At 35.5% G+C, this 12100-nt stretch overlaps 1 protein-coding gene across 1 annotated transcript in view; it reads left to right on the forward strand.

Annotated features, from left to right (window-relative positions):
- MNAT1 (MNAT1 component of CDK activating kinase) overlaps window positions 1-12100 on the forward strand; it is a 217503-nt gene that overhangs the window by 76768 nt on the left and 128635 nt on the right. Inside the window, exons 4-5 of the mRNA XM_019451626.2 lie at window positions 1083-1186; window positions 7917-8057. Of these exons, the coding sequence (XP_019307171.1) occupies window positions 1083-1186; window positions 7917-8057 (245 nt within the window). The remainder of the gene's footprint in view (window positions 1-1082; window positions 1187-7916; window positions 8058-12100) is intronic.

The following is a 12100-nucleotide window of genomic DNA, read 5'->3' on the forward strand; positions in this document are numbered from 1 at the left end:
TTTTTTTTTTAATTTTTTTTTTAATGGTTTATTTATTTTTGAGACAGAGAGAGACAGAGCATGAGCAGGGAGGGGCAGAGAGAGAGGGAGACACAGAATCTGAAGCAGGCTCCAGGCTCTGAGCTGTCAGCACAGAGCCCGATGTGGGGCTCGAACCCACGAACCACGAGATCATGACCTGAGCCGAAGTCGGACGCCCAACCGACTGAGCCACCCAGGCGCCCCTACCATCATCTTTTTTGAACATACCTCAGTGGCTTCTCTTATGAAATAGTTTCAGTCTTAAGTTTTGGTGCCAGTTTATCCTTTACCTTCCTAGTTAATTTTTAACTGCTATCTATATCATTTTATTTATTAAAAAAATTTTTTAATGTTTGTTTATTTTTGAGAGAAAGAAAGAGAGCAGAGAAGGGGTAGAGAGAGAGGCAGACACAGAATCTGAAGCAGGCTCCAGTCTCTGAGCTGACAGCTCAGAGCCCGATGTGGGGCTCGAGTGCGAGATTATGACCTGAGCTGAAGTTGGACGCCTAACCGACTGAGCCACCACGTGCCCCTATATCATGCTTCTTTACATCTAGACTATAGGGACCATTGGAATGCGAATTAAACTTGTTTTTGTTTTCTATAAATTATATAATTATATAATATTTTTTATTCTGTTGGATAAATTTTCTCTTTGTAGAGCACAGATTCTTTTCAGTTTTGATTCTGACTAGTATAATAGATCCCAGACTTACTCTTTATATTTAAATAATTTAAGTAATCTTTTATGTACTTTTAAAGTTAGAATGGGGACTTTAAAAATCAAATCTAATATGATTATGACAAACACGTATCTTAGGTTTTCTGGGGTGATTCAGAGATTTAGATATTCTGTGTGATAGTCTGATAGTCTTTGGCTCTGAAAACATAGTTGCTGAACTAGAACTAGTTTCTAAAGTAGGTATTAGGTAAAAGGACATAAATATAGCTGTAAGTAATGACAATCTGATGAATTAAGTCAGTGTGATGAATTTTTTTTATTGTGACTCAAGATTTATATTAAAACTGTTTTTCATGTCATTGTTTCCTTTCTGATGCAGTTTTCAACTTGACCAATAATGTGGATTTGGACAACACCAAAAAGAAAATGGAGATGTACCAAAAGGAAAACAAAGATGTCATTCAGAAAAATAAGTTAAAGCTGGTTGGTTGCTAAGTATTTTCTTCTTTTGCTTTAGAAATGAATGTTTCCATCTGATTCCTGAAAAGCTATCTTCCTCTAAAACTAGTTAAAATTACAAAGAATTTAGCTGAAATCTAGGCCAGAAATACTATGTATATGTATATAGTATTTGTATATGTATACATATACATATGTGTGTATATGTATATGTACACACACATATATATGTGTGTATGTGTATTGTGTGTGTCTGTGTGTATATATATATAGAGAGAGAGAGAGAGCGAGAGAGAGAGAGATGAATTGTGAGCATGCAGAGATTTAATTGTCCAACTTATACAGTTTAGCTGTCATTTTTTTAATGCTGGGCTTTCCAGTTTTAGAGGAAAGCAGAGGTGATTATTTTTGAGGTACTTTGTCAAGAATTTGTGATCATTGGTAAAAATGATACAAGTCATATTTGGATCACATAGCTTGTGTTTTCATCTTGTGTTTAGAGGGACTTTCTCCTTATAGTCTTAGGAGTGTTTCATTTCAGTACTTCTTTCCTGCCATAAAGTTCTCAAGGGATTGGCACTACATTCTAATTCCATTCATACCCAGCCTGGCTTCCTTAGAAAGGTGTCTCATTTCTGAGAGGATCAGTGTGACATAAAAATTACTCTTTGCCCAGTAGCTTTCACTGAGTTAGAAGATACATGCAAAATAGGTATTCTTAGGTAACTTGTTCCATTAGTGCCATTTAACTCATTAATAGAAGGATGTTCCTTTTAAGTGAGTACTTTTTTTCATTCAGAGCTTTGAAGTTTTCATTTATTTATTTATTTTTAACGTTTATTTATTTTTGAGACAGAGAGAGACAGAGCATGAACGGGGGAGGGTCAGAGAGAGGGAGACACAGAATTTGAAACAGGCTCCAGGCTCTGAGCCGTCAACCCAGAGCCCGATGCGGGGCTCGAACTCACGGACCGCGAGATTGTGACCTGGGCCGAAGTCGGCCACTTAACCGACTGAGCCACCCAGGCGCCCCTATTTATTTTTAGAGAGAGAGAGAGAGAGAGAGAGAGAGAGACAGAGTGTGTGTGTGAGTGGGGGAGGGGCAGATGGGAGAGAGAGAGAGAGAGAGAGAGAGAGAGAGAGAGAGTTTTTTTTTTTTAAGTTTGTTTTGAGAGAGAGAGAGAGAGAGCACGGGTGAGGGGCAGAGAGAGACAGAGAATGAATCTTAAGCAGGCTCCACGCTCAGCCTGATATGGAGCTCGATCTCACAACCCTGGGATTATGACCCGAGCCAAAGTCAAGAGTCACTGAACCTACTGAGCCACCCAGGCACCCCTCATTCAGAGTTTTAAGCTAGGAAATAATAGTGAGTGTTGCAGTAAAAGAATAATCTAATTTCGGTGAACTTTTTCTTCAAATGAAAACTTGCTTGGAATACTTTGGTTGAAGTGAAACCAAACTTTTCTTAGTGGGTAGAGGGATAGGCTGAATTCCCATCTGTTCAGTCTCTTTGTAGTATACCTTAGGCATCTTATTAGAGAATTCAAGATTCCTTAGAGTAATGTTATAAAAACCTGGTTGTGGATGATCATCATTGAAGGGTTTTAAACCAAGTGATAATGTATTGTCTTTGTTAGAATGAATATAGTGGTAAAAAAAAAAATGAATATAGTGGTTTTGTGGAGGTTGAATTTGAGAGAATCGAGGTTGGAATTTGGGAAACCAATGGGAAATTATTGCAGTCATGTTGGTGGGTTCAGAGGTGACTTAAACAAAAAATGGAGAGGTGGGATGAATTGGAGAAACAGTTTGAGTTTAAAATAGCAAGTCCTATACTGATGGATTAGGAGTAGGAGGTGAAGGCAAAGGAGGTTGACTGGGTACCGTAGTGCCATGAGGAAGAACACAGAGACCTTTAATTTTCAACCTGTTTTCCTTCTCTCAGTCCATTACCTTCTTCTTCATTCCCACAGTGTTTGATTTTTTAATGATGGCTGTTGTCCCGGTTATTCAGTCAGCTAGTTAGCCAATCAATATTTATTGAGATCTGCTATGTCCAAGATGCTCATATATTCTATTTCAGTGAGAAAATTGAGGCTACCAGTTTCTCATTGTCAAAGATGATGAATTGTTGGTCTGAATCTCACTGGGCCTGTTGGCTGTGTTTGGTGTAGGCTTCTCCCTTGATAGGGAATCCCTCTTCCTTAACTTCTGTGGGGCCACTCCATTCTCCTCCTCGTCCTGCTGCCCTCACCTTCCCCGTTCAAGATTAGGAGACTTAAGCTTTCCTTCCTGACTCTAAACCATGGTTCCTTTCAGTGCTTCTCTCTATGAGTTAACCCTGTATACTAATTACTCTCAAATGTTTCTGCAGCACATTGTTTTTCTCCTGAGCTTGTAGAATTTTACTATGTAATATGTATACATATATGTATATGTATGTATATATGTATATGTATATATATGTATATATGTATATGTATATATATGTGTATATATATGTATGTATCGTTAATAGACATTTATTTCTTGATTATTATAGGCACTTTTAATTCAGCATTCCAGAGTTGAATTTTTAAATGTTTACCATTTGTTTCTCTTGCATTCTTTATCCGAGTGTTCAAGCCACATCTGGTCTGTCTTCCTATACTGTTGATAGTCTCTCCCCATCATTTTTCAAACCTGGTTCCTCCTCTAATTCTATTATTATTACCTTATTTAGAGCTCTCATCATTTCTTATCTGGGTATCGAAATGTTCTTCTAACCAGTTTTCCTGTCTTCAGTTATGATCCCATTGGTCTGAATACTTCACTGCTTCTAATCATCTTTCTAAAGTTATCCCTCAGATTTCCTTAATGACACAGATTTCCTTAGTATGGTTTGATGGATGCTCCATGATTTGTCCTCTGCTTTCCTTTCCAGTTTTATCTAGAGCTTTCCCCCACCCCCATACTTCATGACTTGGATATGCTAAGCATTCCAGCTTTATTCATGTCTTTGCACCTTTGTTTTCTCTGCCCATATAGCTGTTCCACTCTCCAATGCGGGTAAATACCTACTGTTTCAAGTGTTTGCCTCAACCTCCTAGGTTTCCGAGAGCCACTGAAATAAATTACTAAAAAAGAAATTTAGAGTCTAGAAGTCTGAAATTAAGGTATCATCAAGGTCATGCTTTCTCTAAATGCTCTAGGGAAGAATCCTTCCTTGCCTCTTCTAGCTTCTGGTGGTTGTCAGAACCTTCAGTACCACTCTGATCTCTACCTTTGTCTCCACATGGCCTTCTCCCCTGTGTGTCTGTGTCTGAATTTCTAGTATGACCCCATCTTAATTTGATTATGTCTGCAAAGACCCTATTTCCAAATAAGGTCACTTTTACATGTACTAGGGGTTAAGACTTCAACATATATTTGGGGGGGGGGGATACATTTAACCCATAATACTCCCTATGAAATCTTTTCTTTCTCTGTGTGTCCTTTTATCATTGCAAGGAGAATTTACCACTCTATCAATTCTCTTTTCACTGTATCTTGTTACACTTAATTGAGTATATGGCTCTATTTTACTATGTGGCTCATCTTTTTCTGCTTCTATGCCTCTAATCAAGTAGTTCACTTTTCCAGCCTTCATATCTCAGCCCCTGACTTTTTACATTTATTCCTACTAATCCTTCTAGATGAAGTTTGAATTCTCTTCTCCACTGGGGGGCCTGAATTAGAGTAGCGACCTTGGCAATAGAGAAGGAAACATTTGTAAAATTATAGGGAGCGATGCTAATAGGATGTAGAGACTGATTTAATTTAAGAGGAATGGGAGGGGGAGAGGGAGTAAATAGAGCTAAATTTGCAGTTTCAAATGAAGTTGACTGAGATGTAGGTGTGCACTTTGTGGACACAAGGAATATAGGTGTATGATCACTTTGGGAGGCCAGATGCTAAACTTATTTTGGATATAGTACTGAGTTTGAATTGTAGGTGAAATATCTTTTTGGTTGAGAACTTTGTTTTTTGGGAGTTTATCTAATGTGTGAACTAAAAAAAAATCTAGTAAAGGGTTTTTGAAAAAAATTTTATTTAACTTATTTTTTTAATTTACATCCATGTTAGCATATAGTGCAACAATGATTTCAGGAGTAGATTCCTTAATGCCCCTTACCAATTTAGCCCATCCTCCTTCCCACAACCCCTCCATTAACCCTCTGTTTGTTCACCATATTTAAGAGTCTCTTTATGTTTTTGTTTTTTGTTTTTGTTTGTTTTTTTTTTTTAATTTTTTTTTTAACGTTTATTTATTTTTGAGACAGAGAGAGACAGAGCATGAACGGGGGAGGGGCAGAGAGAGAGGCAGACACAGAATCAGAAGCAGGCTCCAGGCTCTGAGCCATAAGCCCAGAGCCTGACGCCGGGCTTGAACTCACGGACCGCGAGATCGTGACCTGAGTTGAAGTCGGACGCTTAACCGACTGAGCCACCCAGGCGCCCCTCTCTTTATGTTTTTGTCTCCCTCCCTGTTTTTATATTATTTTTACTTCCCTTCCCGTGTGTTCATCTGTTTTGTAACTTAAAATTCTCTTATGAGTGAAGTCATATGATATTTGTGTTTCTCTGACTAATTTCACTTATCATAATACACTCTAGTTCCATCCACATAGTTGCAAATGGCAAGTTTTGTTCTTTCTGATTACTGAGTAATACTCCATTGTATCCATATACCACATCTTCTTTATCCATTCATCCATTGCTGGACATTTGGGCTCTTTTTATACTTTGGCTATTGTTGATAGTGCTGCTATAAACATTGGGGTGCATGTGCCCCTTCGAAACAGCACATCTGTATCCCTTGAATAAATACCTAGTAGTGCAACTGCTGGGTCATAGGGTAGTTCTATTTTTCATTTTTTGAGGAACCTCCATTCTGTTTTCCAGAGTGGCTGAACCAGTTTGCATTCCCACCAGCAGTGCAAAAGAGATCCTCTTTCTCCTCATCCTCGCCAACATCTGTTGTTGCCTGAGTTGCTAATGTTAGCCATTCTGACAGGTGTGAGGTGGTATCTCATTGTGGTTTTGATTTGTATTTCCCTGATGATGAGTGACGTTGAGCATTTTTTCATGTGTCGGTTGGCCATCTGGATGTCTTCTTTGGAGAAGTGTCTATTCATGTCTTTTGCCCATTTCTTCACTGGATTATTTGTTTTTTGGGTGTTGAGTTTGATAAGTTCTTTATAGATTTTGGATCCTAACGCTTTATCTGATATGTCATTTGCAAATGTTTTCTCCCATTCCGTTAGTTGCCTTTTAGTTTTGCTGATTGTTGCCTTCGCTTTGCAGAAGCTTTTTATTTTGATGAGGTCCCAATAGTTCATTTTTGCTTTTGTTTCCCTTGCCTCTGGAGACATGTTAAGTAAGAAGTTCCTGCGGCCAAGGTTAAAGAGGTTCTTGCCTGCTTTCTCCTCAAGGATTTTGATGGCTTCCTGTCTTATATTTAGGTCTTTCATCCATTTTGAGTTTATTTTTGTGTATGGTGTAAGAAAGTTGTCCAGGTTGATTTTTCTGCATCTCTCTGTCCAGTTTTCCCAGCACCACTTGCTGAAGAGACCGTCTTTATTCCATTGGATATTCTTTCCTGCTTTGTCAAAGATTAGTTGGCCATACATTTGTTGGTCCATTTCTGGGTTCTCTATTCTATTCCATTGATCTGAGTGTCTGCTTTTGGGCCTGTACCATACTGTCTTGATGATTTCAGCTTTGTAATACAGCTTGAAGTCCAAAGGGTTTTAAATATTATTTTAAATATAAATATATTTTTCTCTGAGGTGTCTGCTATTCATATATTTACAATGCTCAAACCTATTATGCTCTCTTCCTCCGTTCTGCATTTACCTCAAGGTGCCATAAATTCTCAATGTTCTGTCAAAGTAAAAAAAAAAAAAAGAAAGAGCTTTAAAATAAAGCCATTTAGATTTTACTGTATTTTTCATTCATAAGAATGAAAGAACAAAGACTATGTATAGTATTGCTTTTAAGCATGACTTTAAGTTGGAGTAAATTTCAGAGCCTGGAATTATTTAATATTTCCGAGGCACTCCATAAAAGGAGAATGAGTAGAACTATAGTTCATTCTGTTTACATATTAGCTTTGAATTTTGAATTTTTCAGTGCACAAAGAAGACTTGAAATTTATATGCTTATGTTAGAAAATAATTTCAGTTTTTTGCAACATGATGATGTTTGGAACTCTAGCATCATAAAGACTTATTTCAGCTTAGGGAAAAGAAGCTTAGGACATTGATAACTTTTCATTACCTAGAATGTTCTGGAAATTGTTTCTATTAAATAAGTCAGTCCTTTCAATGGAGTGTTTCAGTTGGTAGTTCTGTATGTAGATTGTCTCTGTTGTTTTTATTGGGTTTTGTTTTTGTTTTTCTTGTTAAATCCTCTAAAATGAATTACTCAAAACTATCTGTAATAATGATCAATAAATAAATTCTTTATTAAACACATTTCCTACAGCTCTGCAACTGAGTGAAGTGTACTTGTTTAGGTGTTAGTTAAATGATAGGTGTCATTCTCTTTCATAGTAACATGTCCATGTGAAATAATAAAATGAACTCTAGTTCCTGCAGAGTAGAATTGCTGCTCTATTAAACTCTTAAGTGACTAGTATGTTTTATGTATCCAGAAAGTGTCGGAGTGCAGTAAAGGATTGATTTTGGTTATTAAATTTATTCCATGCTATATATAAAAATTTCTGTTTTAGACTCGGGAACAGGAGGAATTGGAAGAAGCTTTAGAGGTAGAAAGACAGGAAAATGAACAAAGAAGACTGTTTATTCAAAAAGAAGAACAACTGCAGCAGATTCTAAAAAGGAAGAACAAGCAAGCTTTTTTAGATGAACTGGTATGTAATAATGCTAAATGTCTTGAACAAATCATTAGTATTCAGAGTTTATTTTTCCTTTTTATTATGCTGGATAATGGCATTTAAATGGCATTTTTACTGGCATATTCAGTGCTGGTGTATTCAACTTCTATTCCTTTATTAAAAAAACCCCATTTTGTCAATATCCGTTTTATTTTTAGATGAAAGAGCAATGTAACTGATGTAAGGCAGTGTACTATTAATAGGTTATTTATGTTTTTAAGCTTACTGATGAAAATGCTTTGTTTTTAAGGCAGTTTTCTCCTGATTAACACTGGCTTTCTTATAACTAGCCTATTTTCAAGTGTTTTGGCTTCATGTGAAATTTATAGTGATTCTATTTACTCTGTGAGAACCATGTTTCATATTTTTGCATGAGAAAGAATGTATTTGAAAGAAATGGCAGTGTTTTGCAAATTGTGTTTTCCAATAATTAGCTCCTCAAGTAGTCATCATTGTTAGATAATAGCAGTAATAATAACTAAGGCTTCGGAAATGTTTCACAGATTTGATGGTATATTATTTGATGCTTATAACCTAGGGTGATAATATAAAATCACAGTAGAAATGGTCCTTTCCAGGAAAGTCTTTTGCATTCTTCCCTTTCCTTTTTTGTCCACATAATTAATTTCTATGTAGTGGTAACATACTTTAATTCGTCAATCTAGTTGATGTGGTATTTGTAACTCTATGATTAGGTAAATGTGTATGTGTATATTTTTCTACCATTCTTTTGGCCAAACGTCAGCTGACCAGGAATAAAAAGAGAAAACAAGATAATTAAATTAGAAGTAGGTGAGAAAGTAAGGAAAAGTAAGAGTAAGGGCATTAATGAGGCTTAGATAGAAAATGTGTTTCATAAACCCTATCTACTTTGTGTAAGTGGAATGTAAATTTGGTTCTAAAAATAAAGACAGCATATAAAATAGAATATATTTTTCTTAGTGATTTCCACTAATTTTTCTTGAAACCATTGTCAGTTGTGCCTTTAACAGTTGAAATGACACATGTATTTTACCTTTTTTTGTTGACATGAATTTTGTGAAAATTGAAAACTTTAAAGAATGAATTAGTAAATACTGATGTTCTAATTATTTTATTGAAAGGTTCTTTCCCCCATCATTTTATACAAAGAGGGACATACTTTTCCTTGGTAATGCTTCTCCTTTATACAATTAATTGAATTAATTCAAAATAGAACTTAGACATGAAATGAAAATGTACTTTAATATTTAAAAAATATTGCATCTAGTATAAAGAGATTTTAGATTTAATTTTGAGGTTAGCTGGCTCTGCATAGCAATTATTCTTTGCGTATTTTTTTAGTCCTCAAAGTAATGTTTTGCTGCCTCATTGAGAGCTATTGGCATGACGCTCCCCTTTAATTCAGTGGGGCATGAAGCAAGATGTAAAACTGCCAATGTTGTACATTGTGTATAAGCTGGAGTTAATATTGGTTTTTGTGAGACCTCCCCCCAAACTCCCTGCAACTTCCTGTTTTCTTCACCTGCAAGTCATTATTGCACATACTTTCTTCACTGTTTAGAGCATGTAACATGGTGGTTAAATAATCGTTAGAAATTTACTGTATTCATTAGACCAATTAATTACAACAGATTGTTTTTAAATATTAGTACATTTTGAATTTTCGGTTTCCTAATTTTATTTTTAAAAATTCTCTGTTACTTTAATTTTTAAATGATCATTGTTTCTGTTAAAATGTTAATGTATGTTTAGTTCTTATTGACTAATAGAAAGAATTTATTAAATTTCTTTTTGTCTTCCTGAATCCTTAATAAGTAAAAAACACACTTTGTTTCTTTTTCTATGTATATTCGTGTGTTAGATTCTATGAAAAAGATAATATTGGCATTTGTAAATATGTCTAGAAGCTTAAATCTTAGAATTGTTCTCTGGATCTAATTTAGGCAACAAGCACTACTTATTAAGAATTTTTTTTCTCCTGTTTTTGGGTTTGATTCTTGTGCTAATGGTCACTCTTTAACCTTTAAAAAGCATTACATTATACTGTATGTGACAGATTTTAATGTTATGGTCTTAATGTTTATGACTTAGCATTTACCATAATGTTGCCTAAAAAGTCCATTTATTTAATCCTAACTGTAAATTCAGTTTTTTTTAACAGTTTGGAAAAAGATTTTTAAACAGGTCCTAACTTATTAAATCTTTTTATATTCCTGTTTGAAAATTTTCTTCAGTTTATGTCTTAAATTTTGTTAAGGGCTAATACTGTCAAAATCCAGTAGCTGATTTTTATTAGAAATATTGTTTGCCAGATGGCTTGCTTAAAGTCAGTTAAAATAATCTTTAAAAAGTGGTCATTATAAAGCTTTTAATGAGTATTACAGGCAGTCTTATTAAAATTTCTTTAAATATTACACAGTATACCTTCAGGCAATTAATGAGGTTTAGAGAACCTTTCAAGATAAACTGAAAAGCTAAGAAAAATGAAATAACTTGCTAAGGCTGAATCTGCATTTTATGTATTCTTGAGAGCATGTATATTCCCATAGTTTTTTTTTTTTACTCCATTGATTGATTTTTATTGTTGTTAGAGCTCCTGCTTAATTCTTTTTTTTTTTAATGTGTATTTACTTTTTGAGAGAGAGAGAGAGAGAGAGAGAGTGTGCATGCAGGGGAGGGGCAGAGAGAGAGAGGGAGAGAGCAATCCCAAGCAGACTCTGCACCATCAGTGCAGAGCCCTATGTGGGGCTCAAACTCACGAACCTTGAGATCATGACCTGAGGTGAAACCAAAAGTTGGACAATTAACTGCCTGAGCTCCTGTTTAATTCTAACTTAACTTTCACAAAGATTTTCAGGCTTCAAAGTTTTGAGTGCTAAGATGGAATGAAGCAGATTTGAAGTAAATTGTATGCCTTAATGTCAAAATTGGTTTTAGATTCCTAGAATGTTTATTTTTTATTGAATTTCAGCTGTTTTACCAAGGCATTTTAATGTTCAGGGCCTTTTATGTGAAAGTGAAACCAGGATTAAAACAGGCCCAAGTATTGATTAGCAACTTTTTTGAAGTGAGCCCATTGTCTTGCTTTTACATAAGGACTTTCACTTAGAGTAAATACCAGGTATGGAAGAGTATTTGAATTCACTTAGAGTATAGATTGAAAAGGAATGCCAAGAAATTTAGTTTTCTTCTGTTAATTTTTACATATGAAAAGGCAGTAATGGGTTTTAAAAGATGTTTTGGTCCACAGTCCATTTAAATTCTCTCTTAATTTTACGTTTAATTATAAAATTCTTGATGAACATCTAGAATAGCTGCAGGAATTCACAGCAATACTGTTGCTAATGCATAACTGATGCTTTATTGCAGAGTATGAAAGGTGTTCAAGTATATTCTCAATAGTATATATTTCATTCATTCTCCTTTATTATTATTTTTTAAATTAAAACAATTTTTTAAATGTTTATTTTTGACAGAGGGAATAAGTGGGGGAGGGGCAGAGAGAGAAGTAGACAGAGGATCCAAAGCGGGCTCTGTGCTGACAGCACCGAGTCTGATGCAGGACTTGAACCCATGAACTGTCTGTCTGAGCCGAAGTCAGATGCTTAACTGACTGAGTCACCCATGCGCCCCTCTAATGTTTTTTTAAATTTATTTATTTTTGAGAGAGACAGAGTATGAGCAGGGGAGGGGCAGAGAGAGAGACACACAGAATCTGAAGCAGGCTCCAGGCTCTGAGCTGTCAGCACAGAGCCTGATGCGGGACTCGAACTCAGAAACCGGGAGATCATGACCAGAGCCTAAGTCGGACACTTAACTGAGTGAGCCACCCAAGTGCCCCTATTTTCCTTTATTATTGCTAAAGGCCCCAAGGCTATATTTTATAAATAAAATTTGTGTTCCTCCATTTAAAAAATTTTAATCTTTGTAACATTGCTCTTGCAAAGCACTTCTGTTACCAAGTCTTGAGGTACAGATTTATGCTAGGACAATTCTGTTGAAATAATTTGCTTTTTATTTGAATTACTTCTGTACTA

The sequence above is a fragment of the Panthera pardus genome, unplaced genomic scaffold, assembly GCF_024362965.1.
Source record: "Panthera pardus isolate Hobbes unplaced genomic scaffold, ASM2436296v1 HiC_scaffold_24, whole genome shotgun sequence".
Classification (NCBI taxonomy): Eukaryota; Metazoa; Chordata; class Mammalia; order Carnivora; family Felidae; genus Panthera; species Panthera pardus.